Source organism: Nycticebus coucang, chromosome 4, assembly GCF_027406575.1.
Source record: "Nycticebus coucang isolate mNycCou1 chromosome 4, mNycCou1.pri, whole genome shotgun sequence".
Taxonomy (NCBI): domain Eukaryota; kingdom Metazoa; phylum Chordata; class Mammalia; order Primates; family Lorisidae; genus Nycticebus; species Nycticebus coucang.
The window spans coordinates 92578103-92596926 of NC_069783.1; the positions used below are offsets into that span (position 1 = coordinate 92578103).

The following is an 18824-nucleotide window of genomic DNA, read 5'->3' on the forward strand; positions in this document are numbered from 1 at the left end:
GCCCTCAGTAGAGTGCCGTGGCATCACACAGTTCACAGCAACCTCCAACTCCTGGGCTTAAGCGATTCTCTTGCCTCAGCCTCCCAAGTAGCTGGGACTACAGGCGCCTGCCACAACGCCCAGCTATTTCTTTTTTTTTTTTTTTTTTTATTAAATCTTAACTGTATACATTGATATGATCATGGGGCATCATAGACTCGCTTCATAAACCATTTGACACATTTTTATCACAGTGGTTAACATAGCCTTTCCGGCGTTATCTCAGTTACTGTGCCAAAACATTTACATTCTACATTTACCAAGTTTCGCAAATACCCCTGTAATATGCACCACAGGTGTGATCCCACCTATTTCAATTCGTATTTTCTTTGTGATAGCCGTATTTGAGCCATGAATTATTTAAAGTATTTTTTAAAAATTTCCAACTGTTTGAAAATTTTCATGTTGTCTTGCCATTATTGATTTCTATTTTGATTCCATTATGGTCAGAGAACATACTCTGTACCATTTTAATTCTTTTAAATTTGTTAAATATTGTTCTACAACTCAAAACATGGTCTATCTGTGTGATATTCAATATTTGCTTGAAAAGACTATTCTGTTCTTGGGTGGAGTGTTCTATAACTGTTAATTAGGTCTGGTTAGTTGAAGGTAAGGTTCAGTTTTTCAACATCAATGTTGATTATTTAATTGTTCTGTCAACCTTTAAGAGCAGAGTATTACATAAGTGGAAGCTAAACAATGGGTGTGGTCCTAAAATGTATGACCATATGTAATACACATTGGAGACTAACAACAGGGAAAGAAAGAAGGGAGTGAGAGATTAAAAAAATTATCATTTGGATACAATTGTATGTTATACTGCTGATGGATACGTGGAAAGTCATGATTTTAACATTATACAATTTATGAACATAACAAAAAGCACTTGTAAAAACCACCTCTAAATCTATTGAAATAAACAATAAATTTGAGGTACTGAAGACCCCATAATTGTTGATTTGTCTGTTTTTCTTTTCAGCTTCATCAGATTTGGTTCATTTTTGGTTCAGCTTCATCAGATTTTGGTTCACGTATGTTTGGTGCATACGTATTTAGGATTGTTATCTTCTTGGTGGATTGAGCTTTTTTATCATCATGTAATCTCATTTTTGCCCCTAGTGAATTTCTTTGCTTTACAATTTACTTTATATGATATTAATATAGTTACTCTTTCTTTTTAGAAATAAATATTTTCATAAGATATCTTTTCCATACTTTTACTTTCAACCTATTTATGTCGTTATGCCTAAAATGAGTTTCCTATAGACAGTGTAGAGTAGGGTCATGATTTTTGTCCACACTTCGACCTCTGTCATGTAATTGGCATGTATCAACCATTTATTTATATAGTAATTATTGATATTTAAGGTTTAAATCTCTCCTTTAATTATTGGTTTTCTGTATATTTCCTCTGTTTCTCATTTCTCTCTTTTTTACTGCCTTCTGATGGGTTCTTTGAGCACTGATTAGTATTTTGTTTTGACATATTTGTATGGTGTTTATTTGTATTGCTTTGTATAGTTTTGTAAATGGCTTCTCTGGGTATTTCCTTATGCATATATATAACTTATCACAGCCTACTGATATTGATGGCTTACTACTTCAAGTTAAGTCTACAAATCTTACTTCTATTTAGGTCCCTTTACTCTGAACATTTTAAAAATGTAATTGTTTAAAATTTTCCTTTACATACATTATACACCATATTTGATGCTGTTAAACTTTTGCTACAATCATAAAAAACAGTTAAAGAAACTGACGAAGTTAAGGATTGTGTTTTGTGCTTACTTTTATATTTACCCATTCCGTTGTTCTTTCCTTTCTAAAAGTCCAATCTTCTATTATTGTTGTCTATTTTGAGAGCTTCCACTGGCCATTCTTTAAGGGTAGGTTTCCCAGCAATAAATTTCCATAATTTTCCTTCTCTTCCAACCCTGGAGGATATTTGCAACAAATATATGATTCATGGCGGCAGTTCTTTTCTTTTAGCACTTGAAAAATGTTGTGCCACTTCCCTCTGGTTTCTATGGTTTCAGATGAGAAACTGCTGTCATTTGAATTGATGTTCTTTTATAGGCAATGTGTTATTTCTCTTTGGCTATTTTTGATATTTTTCTTTGCTTTTTTTAGTTTTCAGGAATTCTAATGCAATGTATCTCGGTGTAGATTTCTTTGGTTTCATCTTACTTGAGATTTGCTCAGCTTCTTGAATTGTAGTTTTTGTATCATTCACTTAGTTATTTTTAGCCATTATTTCTTGAATACTTTTAAAGGGCCACACTCTTTCTCCTCTCTTTTCTGAAACTCTTTTATTATTTTTTTATTTTTATTTTTTTTTTAAACTAACAAGCCTGTATTGAAGGTGATTATGTAAACCTCAAGATAAGAAGCCCTTGTATAAATTTCAGAATGAAAAATATGGTTGAAATTAAGAATCAGGAAACATTCAAGTTGTAATGATGAGGGAAAAATAATCAGAAGACAGATGGGCATACTCGAGTGGGTGTGGACGTAAGCGGTAGAGAAAGAATTTCAAACTTTGCTCCATTTCTTATTAGTGGAAATATATAAACCTCAGTTTCATCACCTAAAAAATGAGTTAAATTATGCCTAACTTCACACCTATTGGACACAATGCATCCTGTCTTTGTGAAGGGGCACATTTGTAACTTTGACTGAAACTATACAAATAGAATTCATGTCACCAGAACATTTGAACCCCTAATATCCTGAAATTATAAAAGAACCCCCCAAATAAATTTTCTGCTCAGGGACATTTTAGTCTTCCTTTTGGTCAATATTATACAAAAGCACCAAAAGACGTATTTTATAATATCTTATCAAAGATAATGCCTAACTTACTGATTTTTTTCAAGGCCCCACCCCCCTCCCTCTGTCCCTCTTTCTGCTTTCCCACCCCCCATAACCTTAATTGTCATTAATTGTCCCCATATCAAAATTGAGTACATAGGATTCATGCTTCTCCATTCTTGTGATGCTTTACTAAGAATAATGTCTTCCACTTCCATCCAGGTTAATAAGAAGGATTTAAAGTCTCCATTTTTTTTAATAGCTGAATAGTATTCCATGGTATACATATACCATAGCTTGTTAATCCATTCCTGGGTTGGTGGGCATTTAGGCTGTTTCCACATTTTGGCAATTGTAAATTGAGCTGCAATAAACAGTCTAGTACAAGTGTCCTTATGATAAAAGGATTTTTTTCCTTTGGGTAGATGCCCAGTACTGGGATTGCAGGATCAAATGGGAGGTCTAGCTTGAGTGCTTTGAGGTTTCTCCATACTTCCTTCCAGAAAGGTTGTACTAGTTTGCAGTCCCACCAGCAGTGTAAAAGTGTTCCCTTCTCTCCACATCCACGCCAGCATCTGCAGTTTTGAGATTTTGTGATGTGGGCCATTCTCACTGGGGTTAGATGATATCTCAGGGTTGTTTTGATTTGCATTTCTCTAATATATAGAGGTGATGAACATTTTTCCATCTGTTTGTTAGCCATTCGTCTGTCATCATTAGAGAAGGTTCTATTCATGTCTCTATTGAATAGAAGGTTCTATTCATATCCCATTGATATATGGGATTGTTGGCTTTTTTTGTGTGGATTAATTTGAGTTCTCTATAGATCCTAGTTATCAAGCTTTTGTCTGATTGAAAATATGCAAATATCCTTTCCCATTGTGTAGGTTGTCTCTTTGCTTTGGTTATTGTCTCCTTAGCTGTACAGAAGCTTTTCAGTTTAATGAAGTCCCATTTGTTTATTTTTGTTGTCGTTGCAATTGCGATGGCAATCTTCTTCATGAAGTCTTTCCCCAGGACAATATCTTCCAGTGTTTTTCCTATGCTTTCTTTGAAGATTTTTATTGTTTCATGCCTTAAATTTAAGTCCTTTATCCATCTTGAATCAAGTTTTGTGAGTGGGGAAAGGTGTGGGTCCAGTTTCAGTCTTTTACATGTAGACATCCAGTTCTCCCAACACCATTTATTGAATAGGGAGTCTTTCCCCCAGGGTATGTTCTTGTTTGGTTTATCGAAGATTAGGTGGTTGTAAGATGTTAGTTTCATTTCTTGGTTTTCAAATCAATTCCAAGTGTCCATGTCTCTGTTTTTGTGCCAGTACCATGCTGTCTTGACCACTATGGCTTTGTAGTACAGACTAAAATCTGGTATGCTGATGCCCCCAGCTTTATTTTTATTACTAAGAACTGCCTTAGCTATACGGGGTTTTTTCCAGTTTCATACAAAACGCAGAACCATTTTTTCCAAATCTTGAAAGTATGATGTTGGTATTTTGATAGGAATGGCATTGAATAGGTAGATTGCTTTGGGAAGTATAGACATTTTAACAATGTTGATTCTTCCCAGCCATGAGCATGTATGTTCTTCCATTTGTTAATATCCTCTGCTATTTCCTTTCTGAGGATTTCATAGTTTTCTTTATAGAGGTCCTTCACCTCCTTCGTTAGGTATATTCCTAGGTATTTCATTTACTTTGAAACTATGGTGGAGGGAGTTGTGTCCTTAATTAGCTTCTCATCTTGACTGTTATTGGTGTATACAAAGGCTACTGATTTGTGGACATTGATTTTATATCCTGAAACATTACTGTATTTTTTGATGACTTCTAGGAGTCTTGTGGTTGAGTCTTTGGAGTTCTCTAAGTATAAGATCATGTCGTCAGCAAAGAGGGAGAGTTTGACCTCCTCTGCTCCCATTTGGATTCCCTTTATTTCCTTGTCTTGCCTAATTGTATTGGCTAGAACTTCCAGCACTACGTTGAATAGTAAAGGTGACAGAGGACAACCTTGTCTGGTTCCAGTTCTAAGAGGAAAAGCTTTCAGTTTTACTCCATTCAGTAAAATATTGGCTGTGGGTTTGTCATAGATAGCTTCAATCAGTTTTAGAAATGTGCCACCTATGCCTATACTCTTCAGTGTTCTAATTAGAAAAGGATGCTGGATTTTATCAAATGCTTTTTCTGCATCTATTGAGAGGTTTATGTGATCTTTATTTTTGCCTCTGTTAATATGGTGGATAACATTTATGGACTTGCGTATGTTAAACCAGCCTTGCATCCCTGGGATGAAGCCTACTTGATCATGATGAATGACTTTTTTGATGATAAGCTGTAATCTATTGGCTAGGATTTTGTTGAGAATTTTTGCATCTATGTTCATGAGTGAGATTGGTCTGAAATTCTCCTTTTTATTTGGGTCTTTTCCTGGTTTTGGTATCAGGGTGATGTTTGCTTCATAGAATGTGTTGGAGAAGATTCCTTCTTCTTCAATTTTTTGGAATAATTTCTGCAGTACAGGAATAAGCTCTTCCTTGAAGGTTTGATAGAATTCTGGAGTGACACCATCTGGACCAGGGCATTTTTTGGTTGGAAGATTTTTTATTGTTTCTTTAATCTCAGTGCTTGAAATTGGTCTGTTCAGGAGTTCTATTTCTTCCTGGCTGAGTCTAGGGAGAGGGTGTGATTCCAAATATTGATCCATTTCCTTCACATTGTCAAATTTCTGGGCATAGAGTTTCTGGTAGTATTCAGAGATGATCTCTTGTATCTCTGTGGGATCAGCTGTTATTTCCCCTTTATCATTTCTGATTGATGTTACTAGAGATTTTACTTTTCTATTCCTCGTTAGTCTGGCCAATGGTTTATCTATTTTATTTATTTTTTCAAAAAACCAACTCCTTGTTTCATTAATTTTCTGAATGATTCTTTTGTTTTCAATTTCATTGATCTCTGATTTGATTTTGGATATTTCTTTTCTTCTACTGAGTTTAGGCTTAGATTGTTCTTCTTTTTCCAATTCCGTAAGATGGCTTGTGAGATTGTTGATGTGCTCTCTTTCTGTTTTTTGAATGTAGGCATCTAAAGCGCTGAATTTTCCTCTCAAAACTGTTTTTGCAGTATCCCACAGGTTTTGGTAGCTTGTGTCTTCATTGTTGTTATGGTCAAGGAAGTTAATGATTTCCTGTTTTATTTCTTCCTTCACCCATCTGTTATTCAACAGAAGATTGTTTAATTTCCATGCCTTTGTGTGGGGTCGAGCGTTTTTGTTAGAGTTGAGTTCCACCTTTAGTGCCTTATGGTCTGAGAAGATACAAGGTAAAATTTCAATTCTTTTGATTCTGTTGATATTTGTTTTGTGTCCCAGGATATGATCAATTTTGGAGAATGTTCCATGGGGTAATGAGAAGAATGTATATTCTTTATCTTTGGGATGGAGTGTTCTATATGTGTCTATCAAGCACAGTTGTTCTAGGGTCTCATTTAAATCTCTGATATCTTTGTTTAATTTCTGTTTAGAGGATCTGTCCAGCTCTGTAAGAGGAGTGTTAAAATCCGCTGTTATTATGGTATTATCAGATATCATATTGCTCAGACTGAGTAAGGTCTGTTTCAAGAATCTGGGAACATTTAAATTGGGTGCATAAATATTTACAATTGAAACGTCTTCTTGTTGTATTTTTCCCTTGACCAATATAAAGTGACCATCTTTGTCTTTTTTGACTTTAGTTGCTTGAAATCCACATGAATCTGAAAATAAGATTGCAACTCCTCTTTTCTTCTGAATTCCATTTGCCTGAAAAATTGTCTTCCAACCCTTGACTCGGAGCTTTAATTTGTCTTTTGAAGCCAGGTGTGTTTCTTGCAGACAGCAAACGGATGGCTTGTGTTTTTTAATTCAGTCAGCCAATCTATGTCTCTTCAGTGGGGACTTCAAGCCATTAACATTTATTGAGATAATTGATAAGTGTGGTAGTATTCTATTCGTCTTATTTTGTGAGAGTCCATTGCTTAGTTTTATCTTTTGCATCAGTGTGGAGGTTAGGTTCTGTCCTTTAATTTCTGAGTTCTTACTTTGCTGCTGATCCATTGTGGTGGTCAGTGTGCAGAACAGGTTGAAGTATTTCCTGTAGAGCTGGTCTTGTTGTGGTGAATTTCCTCAATGTTTGTATATCCGTAAATGATTTGATTTCTCCGTCAATTTTTTAGCTTAGTTTAGCAGGGTACAGAATTATGGGCTGGAAATTGTTCTGTTTAAGTAGATTAAAGGTAGATGACCATTGTCTTCTTGCTTGGAAAGTTTCATTAGAGAAGTCTGTGGTCACTCTGATGGATTTGCCCCTGTAGGTCAACTGGCGTGTACTCCTGGCAGCTTGCAGAATCTTTTCTTTTGTCTTGACTTTGGACAGGTTCATCACAATGTGTCTGGGAGAAGCTCAGTTAGAGTTGAGGTGACCTGGGGTCCGATAGCCCTCTGAAAGCAGTGTGTCAGAATCCTTGGTGATATTTGGGAAATTTTCTTTTATAATATTCTCTAGTATAGCTTCCATTCCTCTGGGGCATTCTTCTTCCCCTTCTGGGATTCCTATAACTCCTATGTTGGAACGCTTCATAAAGTCCCATAATTCTGACAGTGAACGTTCTGCTTTCTCTCTCTTCTTTTCTGCCTCTTTTACTATCTGAGTTATCTCAAGAACTTTGTCTTCTACCTCCGAAATTCTTTCTTCTGCATGGTCTAACCTGTTGCTGATACTTTCCATTGCATCTTTAAGTTCCCTGATTGACTGTTTCAGTTCCTTCAGCTCTGCTATATCCTTTTTATATTCTTCATATCGTTCATCTCTTATTTGATTCTGTTTTTGGATTTCCTTTTGGTTATTTTCCACTTTATTAGCAGTTTCCTTCATTGTTTCCATCATTTCTTTTATTGTTTTAAACATGTGTATTCTAAATTCCCTTTCTGTCATTCCTGACATTTCTGTATAGGTGGAATCCTCTGCAGTAGCTACCTTATGGTCCCTTGGCGGGGTTGTTCTGGACTGGTTCTTCATGTTGCCTGGAGTTTTCTGCTGATTCTTCCTCATGGGTGATTTCTTTTATCTGTTTCCTTGCCCTAATTTTCCTTTCACTTCCTCTTGCTCTTTAAGTTCTCGTGCCTGTGGACTAAGGGTTCGATGAGTTCTTTTGGTACAGGACTAGAAGGGTGAGAAGGTTGAAGAGCAAGAAAGGGATGAAAGCAAGGGGGACAGAGTGATAAGAAAAAAAAATAGACAAAGGAGAGGGGGTGGGTAAAAGGAATATTGACAAAAAGAAGAGAGGCACAGAAAGAGGGAGACAGAGCAATATAGGTGTACAGTAGGGTACTTTGACACAACCTTAAAAAGACCCACCTTATGGGGGTGCCCAGTTGGGTGGTTCCCTTGAGATCAGCAGCTCTTTGCTAACCTGATCAGACACAGTACCCCACCTCCACCAAGTAGAGAGGAAAGACAAAAATGCTATAAATCAAACCAAAACAAGCAAACAGAAAACTTTACGGGATAAAATTGGGTGAAAAACCAAATAATAGCAGTAGAAACACTAGCAAAAATGAAGTTCTAGTTATTGAAAAAGGCAGCAATGGGAAATTATAATTAAACTAGAAAAATTGAGAAAGAAAAAGTATCTGTATGGAAAAGGTTGAAATTAAAAAACAAAACAACATCAACATCATCATCAAAATAAACAAAAAAACAACCAAACCAAAAAAAACAAAACAAAACAAAAAACACAACCAAAAACAAAGCAGTACGTATATGTTGTTGAATATTGTCTGGGCAACATGTGGTCTTCTGGGGTATGAGATGATAATCACAGTTCTGATACGACTGGAGGCTGGTGATTTCTCAAACCCCAGCGGGTAGATACCCTAAATCTCTCTTCAGCCCACTTAAAAGGCACTTTGAACTTGTAAATTTGCTGAGCAGAAGCTTTCCCAGTAAAGTGCTTTTTGCTGGAATCACTGCTGAAGTGGCTATCCACTTACCAGTGTGCCAAAATCGGTCTCACTCTGCCCCTGAGGGTTAGGGCTGCAACGCGGCTCAGACCCCACCCTTAGGCTACTTGGTCGCTGGGTTACCAGCTCTCACGGATTCTAGCTGTGCGACCCTTAGGGCGGAGCTTGCCGGGGCAGTTCACTCACAATGGCTCCCTGTGACCCAGAGCCAAACACTATTAGCTCCGTCTGGCTCAGCGCTCAGACTGGGGCCCTAGACAACGGCCAAAGTTCTCCGCACTCCCGCTCAGGCTCTCCCCAAGGCAGTTCAACTGAGTGCCAAGTTCAAAGACACCAAAACAGTTCACAGGTAAGGCCTTTCCGGTTTGCAGTCTCGCTGCTACTGAACTTACAGTTGCAGGCGGGTTTAGACTGATTTAGCACACACGACCACTTGCCATTTTTCCACTGTTTTAGTTCTCCTGTTGGGGTCCAGAAGTCTCTCGCTGACTCCCTGTATCCTCACATGGGTGATGATAGGCAGATCCCCCCAGCCAGAGATGCCTGGAATCCTATCTCCCCAGACTCACGATGCCCAGATGCAAGGAAGCTGTTACTCGGCTGCCATCTTGCTCTCTCCCCTCTTTTCTGAAACTCTTAATGGTATGATCTTCTTCTTTGCCCTAGAGATTTCTAAGGCTCTGTTACTATGGGCATCAGTTGATTGTTTTTCTTATCCAATGTGGTATTTCTAGTTCTTGTGATGAAGAGTAACTTTCTAGTTATATCTTGGACAACTTCGTTATTATGTTAAGAGACTTTATTCCCATTTAAGTCTTTTCATGTAGCAGGCAGTCTCTATGTTTAGGTTTAGCATGTTTGTTCTAGCTTACTTTTGTGGGCTTTACTTCCATTGATAGCTTAATTTTCTGAGCCATCTCATGCTGCTCTGGTTCCCACTCAATTCCTGTTTCGTCTGTCTGCAGGGGTGGCAGGAATATCCCTGAGCTGCCTGTTGTTGATGAATGGCCTTCTGGGGTGGGGGTGGGGGACTCTAGGTTGCTGGGCCTGGGCCTCCTTATGCCACAGGGTAAAAAATGCAGGAAGAGTAAGTACTTAAGCCTAGTAAGTACTCAGTATATGTTGTTTTTACACTTATCATCACCACTATCATTTTTGTGACCTCTCTTGTCATATGGGCTTTACAAATATGGAATGAACTTGCTAAATTCTGAAGAAGAAAGGAATCTGGAGCCCCCACCATCCTCATGTGTTTGCCTACCTGTCCTACTCATCCTTTAATAGTCTTCCCTGCTGCTTCTCCCATAAGGTGTCTTTAGTAACACATTCAGCTGGAGTAAGATACATCTTACGCTGGGCATGAACCATTACAGGTTCTGAATTGACAGATACTGACTCCAGATGGTTGGCTTAACAAAGAGAACTAGCACAGTTGTATCAGATATAGACAGGACTCCTGGCATGGCGGTGGCAGTGGGCTATTGGTCCTTCTCATGTCTGATGCTCGCAGTGTCAGTGAGGAAAGTTACAGCATTTGGTGCTTAGCAGCAGGTCTGTGATAGGGCCACCACCAGACAGGTCTGCAACAGGATTTGGGACCTTGCTCCTGGTGAGAAGTCCCAAGTTGGATTCTTCTGCGTGTTTGGTGATGCTATGAGCCATCTCAATTGTTTTTTTTACAAAAATTCCCTCTGTCTGAATCAGCCACAATTGGTTTTCTTGCTTGCAACTAAAGCTGGACTAATACACTGGGACTGAGATGAAGGGGAGATTTGAGGGGGTACTGGGCAACTCAGAGTCCTATGTATCTACTAATAATCTCTTGGTAAGGATCATTTTTGAATATTAAGGAGAATACATTCTAAATAAATTTACATTTATCTAAAAATCCTTCCCTTTTTATGTAGATGATGTGTTCAAGAGATTTCTAATTTGTAATTGTTTAATATGATTTAAGAGATTGCTAAAAATATGTCATTAATTTCTTTTGAAACACAATGTGCATATTCTTATCTGTTCCTTTTTCTACATGGAGAGTTGTGGTTGGTGTTATGATTGATGTTATGTGTAGGAGGGATAATGGGCCATAACTTATTTCTTTTCATTGATTCTAATTTTTTCTGATATTTGTTCATTTATTCCTACTGTATGTAAAGCAGAACATTTAGAGTCCCTCATTCAATATCATGCAACCATAGAAGCCGCAGTCATGTTTCCATGTACTTGAAAGTACCTATTTCACCAGAACCTGTACGGAATCAAGTTATGTTAAATATGTCCGTGTGTCTGTCATTAGATTGTGGTTTAAACCATACTTCTGTTTGCCAAATTTTGGGTGTTGTGAGTAAATCTTGATTTGAAACACACATGATCCCCACCAGGATATATTCAGGCGGCATATTTAAGGTCTGTTAATAGAGGAGTGATCAGTAACTAAGGGCAAGCATCACCGCACTGTGGAACTCTCAGAGTGGGTTGTCTCATCTGTTTGTATTTTAAAGACATGCCTCAGAAACATAAAGATAAAATTTTTACATTAAGGTCTCTGTTGTCAAGACAGGAAATCCTCACTCCTGCTTTTAGCCATCCTTGGACTTCTTGGATAGAAATTTATATGGCATACCCAGGGATTGAGTTTCTTGGAATCAAGAAACAATCAATTGGCCTTAAATTATTATCTCAGTATAATGTTAATTTATCTTTTTTTCACAAGTACTTTTTCTTATTTTTTATCAGCAGAAAGTAAATGCTTATTTGTGAGATATTTTCAGATATTTGAGTATATTGTTAGTATCTCTCTCTTTTTTCCATAGATTGGAAGTTCCACAAACACATTGAATGCCCTGCAAATTGCTTTTGCTGATAAAGAAACACAAGTAATCTACCTTATGACAGATGGGAGACCTGATCAGGTATGTATCAAGGTTGAAAACAAAAAAGGACTCACTAAAACTTGTAAAGTGAATACTGAGAATGGGTTTGGGGGACCTTTTTTGCTGCCATCAAAAAGCAGTTGAGATGTATTTCCTTGGCTTAGGGACTCAGAACGGATGTGAGAAAATACACGAAGGAATTCCTTTGTCTACTGAAACTCTGAGAATTTATGCGAAAGTTAATCTTTGTCTGATTAGTGTGACACTAATAGCCTCGCCTAGAGACCAACTTCATGAAAGCAGACGTCTGCTTTCTGTTGAAGACTGGTTTATATTTTATTACAAACTAAGAGTGAGGAGATTCTTTTTGATTTTTTTCCTTTGGAAACTCTGAATCTAAACATGTCACTGCATAATGTCCTTGGTTTTACCCTTAATTTTAACTTAGTACTCATTTAAACAAAAACATGCGTTTCTAGTGAAATGTTCTTGGTTTTGTTTAGCCTGACTGGAAACTATTTGAAAAGTTTTAGAGGGATTTGTTCATCTTCTTTTGAGCATTGGGAATGAAAGATGAGTGCTCCAGGCATTAAATACATACAAGGATTTTCAGGTCAGCACAGTGTAAATTAACCACTAAAGTGAATTAGAATCAACTTGTAACCTTCCTTGTAAGATGTTTGCATATGCAGAGTGTTAGGCAAATATTTTAATATATCCTGGGTCAAATAGTTCAGGCCTGGAATAGTGAAGCAAGAGGATTTTACTACAGCTTCAGATAGATGGCAGAAATGTAGTGTGTAAACTGAAAATTCTTTTGAAGTTTTTTTTTTTTTATCATCCTTACTGTATTTTCTATTCAGAAGTATCTTAGTGTGTCCCCCTTATATTCCATTTGCAGTCCTAAGATTTGAGGCTACAAAGATGAATAGCATCTCATCCCTGCCTTTGGGAAGCATGCACTCTGGGGAATGTGCTAGATAGTTAACTATAATGCAGTATGGGGAACAGGGTTGCCTGAGCTACGTCTAGGAGCATGCAGTGATGAATTCTGCTGTATGAGATGGAAGGGAGACCAGGGAAGGTTCCACTGAGGAGGGCACATTTGGAAAGAGGAGAAGGAATTTTCTGAACAGAGGAGATTATTGGTGTCTGGGCAGAAGGGGACGCAGAGGTGTGGAAATACATGGGATGCTCAGAGAAATAAGATGAGGGCAGAGGCAGTGATGGAAGAGCGGAAGGGCTGGGGCAAAAAAGTTGGGTTGGGGGAGATTGTGGAAGTCCTTGAATGCCACATTTAAGGGGCAGGTGTCACTGCACTGTGGAATTCTCAGAGGAGGTCGTCTCATCCATCCGTACCTTAGAAACACGCCTCGGTAGTACCAGGGAAAGGTTGGCACTGCCCCAGCCAGGACCTCAATGAAAGCTAGTAAGGGCCCGGCTTTAGGCAGGAGCAGGAGTGGGGAGGAGAGACTGCCTCCTGAGATGAGCATCTATCAGACACGGTGGCCAGTTTGGGAGCAAGAGGTGGGGAATGAGAGGAAGGTGGCAGCATGGCAGAAAGGAGTTAAGATGACTAATTTCTGATTTGCAATGATTATGTTATTAGGTGACTAAAATTTAATTTTTGAGAAGAAGCAGGCAGACGTGGGGGTTGCTGGTGAAGGAAGCTGAGCGTGCACACCTATAGTGTATAGACATGCAGAAGCCCCTAGAAATATGGGGCTGGAGTGTGGGGACAATGGGGGCTAAAGATTACGATCTGAGAGTCATCTGTGCAAAGGGGCTTTTTCTTTTTAATAAACTCTTGCTGATTTTCTAAATTGTTTACACTCTGGGCAATTTAGAAAGTATAGCTAAGCATTAAAAAAGAAAATTCAAATCATTCAAACTTCAATTTTGTATTTTGCTTTTTTTATCAAATATTATATCACATGCATTTTTCTAAGTCATGAGAAATTCTTCGGAAGCATCCTTCTTAATGAGTGCATCATATTCTGTTATATGGCTTTAATGAAACTTCTACCTAAAAACTATTTTTGTTTAATTAATTTTTTAATAAGTCATACATTCACATAGTACACATTACAAAAGTACTAAAGGGTATACAGAATGATATGTATATCTCCCTCTTGTCCCTTCACCAGTTGGGAGGCAACTGATGTCACTAGTTTCTTATATCTCCTTTCAGAGATATTGTATAATGTTCATATTCATTCCTCTTTTTTTTTTAATTTCTATTTTCAGTACATTAAATTTACTTTTTACTTCTAAAATATTCTTTAAAATGTACAGTTTTTCCTTTTTATATTTTCCCCTTTTTTAAAGGTACAAATGTTAGCGTATCATACACACAATTCTATACCTTTATTCATTAAACCATATGACCTGGAGATTGCTTCATATCATTTTATAAAGAACTTCCTCATTCCCCCACATGGCTATGCCTTCATTTATTTAACCAGTCCCCTGGAGATGGGCATTAAAGGTTATTTCCAGTCTTTGTGTTATACACAGAAAGGAAAAAGGAACTGTGTACATACATCATTTTGCACATGTGTGAGTATATTCATAGCGCAAATTCTGAGATGTGGAATCAACCAAAAGGTATACATTTTGATGGATGCTGCTAAATACTACCTCCTGACCCCAGAAAGAGAATATACCAAGTAATGCCTCTTCTACCAGGGTATTGGGAAGGATTCTTGATCTACAGTCCATCATGGACTTCCAAGGCTCTGGAATCTCCCAATAATGTATGTAGAATACACTCTAAGATTTTTTTTCTGGAGAGATCAATAGGCTTCAACAGATTCTCATAGGGTCTGTGGTTCACTTAAAGATCGAGAACAAAGGACATGAATAATATCAGAAATATGCAAATTACTCAAAACATAATTTATGAACTCTTAAGAATTTTCATACTCAATACTGCCTTTTCCACAAATGCAGTCTATTTACTTTGCATTATCCCTCAGAGTCTCTCAGAAAAGCAAACAGATATTTGATATTCATGTTCTGTGTAGAAGATTATTAAGATGTATCATTCCATCTTCTTTTGTTTTTGAATTTCACTGACTTTATAGGAACTTAATGTGTAAGGCCGGTGTTATTATGCCAAATATTCAGCAGAATTTTTTACTTGGAGGAACACACAGAGATGTGGTTCTGGGTCAGTTGTATGGACACCAGCTTACTATTTGTGCATTAACTGTCCAGGGCAGCATTAAAATTAATCAGGTCAAGGGGATTTTAGAAATATTAGTCTTCATTAAAATGGAATCATATCCACACTAGTGAGATATCCTTTGGTGGGCGTCTGTTGGTACAAACTGACAGGGAAGGAGCTCTGTTGGAACAGCCCAGTGCAACTTTGGTTGTGATCATTAGGGGGCTTTTTTGAAGTTAGGGGCCCACACTGGCTGGAATCAACAAGAGGACATGATGAAGGCATCTGTGCCATTCTAAATAAAAGCTAATTAGATGAAGCCCACATGGGGTGTGTGAGTGTTGGGCAAAGGGAAGGCATGGGTGATCAACCTATGCAAATGGACCTCCTTCCAACATGGAGGAGACCTGCCTGTCAAATGGACCTCCCTCCAACATGGAGGAGACCTGCCTGTCATTCTGTTCCACGTTTGTTAGCAGTGGATGGAAGAGCTCTGGCTGCATGTCTGTTCAGACTCAGAGGAGAGAGGACTGGGAGAGCCGGTCAGGCACACCGCTTGGTCTCATCTTAGGCTGACAGCAGCACCTGGCACTTGAAAGGCACTCAATAAGTATTTGTGGAATCCTTCACGAGAACATCATCTCATATATTGCTCATAGCAACCCTGCAAGGAAGGAGGGTGCCACATTCAGTAGGACTCTTGCCCAAGGTCATTCAGGTGGGCAGTGCCAAGGATGAGCTTGCAGCCCAGGTCTCCATCTCTAGAGCAATTTCTGTCACTCCATATAGCTGAAGAGAGCACAAGCATATGAGATAGTGTTTCTAGTGTTTCGTGTGTCCTTATGAGCCCCCCACTTGCACCCAAGCCCGGGGAAGTACCATTATGCTAAAGCGCCATGATGTTTGAGTGCCACAGTGTGGTGCTGGAGAGCTGGCAGAGGATGAGCAGATGCACAGCTCCATCCCTGTTGTGAGAATGAGCCATTCCTGTCGTCCTGTCCTCACGCCCTCAGGATTTACAGCTTTACAACCTCAGAACTTTGAGGAGGAGACTCTGGAAGTTGGAGCAAACTTCTCACCAGTGCAACCTGCCTACTTCTGACTGTTCCAGCCAGCCACTCTAGTAGCTCTCCTGGGCTGTGCAGTGGAGGCCCCTGCCCTGTCCAGCTCCTGTGGGTGTGGAGGCCTCTCTTGGCCCCAAGGGTTCTTAGTATGATCTTCACAGAGGTTTCCAGCCTTTTTCCCTCCCTAGGATGAACGTCTAGCACGTAGGAGGACCTTACATCTCTTCTGTCATTCTCTGTGGGAAGCAAGTCAACTCTAGCAGGTTGGAAGCTAGCAATCGCTCTGGTAGGGGAGGTGCTTTGGAAAAGAATCTGAGGGCCTTGCTCTGAGGAATCAACATGGTCAGGATGTCTTACCCATGGCTTTGAACTTCAGTACTTCAAGTGATGTAAACCTAGCCCAGCCCTTTAAGGGCATGAGCTCCAAGCTTAGGTACACCCAAGGTCAAGTGTCTTGGTTAGCCAAGTCTTTCTCCTAGCTTCTTTTCTCTACTGAATTGAGAACATTCAGAGGGCAAGTATCATGTTTTACCAGTCTTTTTAGTCTCACCATCTGGTGGCGTCTTGTTTATTAAGTTGAATTGATACCTTTATAGAAGCTGCTCACCACTGTCTAAAGAATTAGTATTTGAGAATTTCACTATCTATAGCAAATACTAAGAGTTTTTAATATCTTATTTTTTTTTCCTCTTCTACTCTCTTTCCACCCCCACAAAATCTTATCATTTCAGCCGCCTGAAATGGTTATAGACCACATCAAAGTTTTTCAGAAAATTCCTATATATACTATCTCCTTCAATTATCATGATGACATTGCAAATGGATTTTTGAAAGAGCTTGCTTCTTTGACTGGAGGAGAGTTCCATTTTTATGATTTTGGTTACAAGGATCTTCTTTCTCCAGAGGCTATTCAGGTAAGAGCTTGATGGGCTGAGAAGGGAGTGTTCATTTATTTGAGGATTACAGGCTGGATATAATACCATAGTTGGTAAAATAGCAACCACACAGACAAGTAAGTTTAACAAATGAATCATTTAACAGTGAATGTACCAGTGTTTCTCAAAATGTAGTCCAAGGACCACCTAAGCTAGGGCACTTAAGAAGATTCCTGGATCCTACTTCAGAACTACGAAATCAGGATATAGGCATAAAGGCCCAAGAATCTAAATTAATATATTTTATTTTTCTTCTAAACTTCTTCTTATGGAAAGTTTCAAATACACACAAAAGTAGAAGAATACTTGGACCCCAATGGACCCATAATTCAAATTCAACAATTGTCAATATTTTGTCAAACTTTAGAAATCTGTATTTTGAAAAAGGATCCCAGGGAATCCATATGTGAATTACACCAGGTTGATTGAGGGTGTTGTTCCTATTTTCTCTGTCCTTGCTGATTTTGTGTCTACAACAGCGGTTCTCAACCTGTGGGTCATGACGCACAGGAACTGTATTAAAGGGCCGTGGCATTAAGAAGATTGAGAACCACTAGTTTAGAAGATCTAGAAGTTGCTGAGAGGCAGATGGTAAGGTCCTTAACTGCAATTTTGTGTTTGTCTACTTCTCTGGTCATCTCTATCAGTTTTTGTTTCATTTATTATAAGGCTGTTTCAGTCTACATGCACACACTTAGGAGCATTGAGCTCCTTATTATTAACACTCTCCACAGCCACAGCTGAATACACATTTTTTTCTAGGTCTGATGAACTATCTAACAAGATAGTCCATACACTGATCCATCAAATACATGTAAACCTTAAGTAATTTAGAAGAATTGAAAACATATGGAGTTTGTTCTCAGACCAGGGAATCAAACTAGAAATTAATAATAGACTACATAAAACATATGGAATTTAAATATGATAGTCCTGAATAATCCATGGCTCACAGAAGTGCCAAAGGAAATAAAAATTACTTAGAACCCAGTGAAAACATAACCACAACATAAAAATCATGTGGGATGCAGCTAAAACAGTGCTGAAATTTAACAGTGGGAGTGAAATTTATAGCACCAAATGCTTATACAGGAAACAAGGAAAAGTCTGGAATCTACAATCTAAGTTCTTATCCCAGGAAACTAGAACAAGAAGAGCAAAATAAACCCCAAGTGAGCAGTGGGAAGGAAACAATAAAGATAAAAGCAGGAAGATGGCCGACTGGTAGCAGCCCTTGGTAGAGGCTTCTGAGCTGAGGAAGAAAACTGGATGGAATCGTACTCTGTGAAGCCAAAGATTGGGAGATGAGCCAAGAAAGAAGTTCGGCAAGCTGTAACTCCAAGGAAGAGTGTTCAAGAAAACAAATTACAGGTACAAAGCCTACCAACTAGAAGATGGGAGACCCCTCTCCCAAACAGGAGGCCTGCCGCAGGCTATCTGTGAACAAGCAGGGAACAAAAGACCTCTCATTTTACCTCACTGGAGAGTGCTGCTAACCTTTAGGTCTCTTTCTCCACTTATGAACCTAGACACCACCCCACCAGTCATAAAATTGAACAGATATTTCCCCCCACAAGTCCAAACTCCCAGTCCACCCTTTCCCCCTCACATGGTGGTCTGAAGTTCTGTCCCCTGCAGAGCACAGAGTGTTTGATCTTGTTGTGAGACATCTGGACTTAGTATGGACTGCCAGCCATAAAGACGGAATCTGTGACTAACGGGGAAGAAAGAGGGTATGAGAAGAAAGGACACTCAGCAGGAGGAGAAACAGTCCCCTGGTTATGACTATGCCCAACCAGTGGTGGTGTTGAGCCTTGGTTTGGGCTATGTCTGGTGGGACAGAGTACAGAACCCCTGGATCTGATAGCATCCACAGTGGGAGAGTGGTTGCCCCGTGTGGACTGAGTTTGGCAGACAGGGCTGGTCCCTGGCCCCTGCTG

At 38.9% G+C, this 18824-nt stretch overlaps 1 protein-coding gene across 1 annotated transcript in view; it reads left to right on the forward strand.

Moving 5' to 3' along the window:
• VWA3B (von Willebrand factor A domain containing 3B) overlaps positions 1-18824 on the forward strand; it is a 250813-nt gene that overhangs the window by 133472 nt on the left and 98517 nt on the right. The window contains exons 13-14 of the mRNA XM_053588419.1: positions 11657-11755; positions 16681-16863. Coding sequence (XP_053444394.1) covers positions 11657-11755; positions 16681-16863 — 282 coding nt within the window. The remainder of the gene's footprint in view (positions 1-11656; positions 11756-16680; positions 16864-18824) is intronic.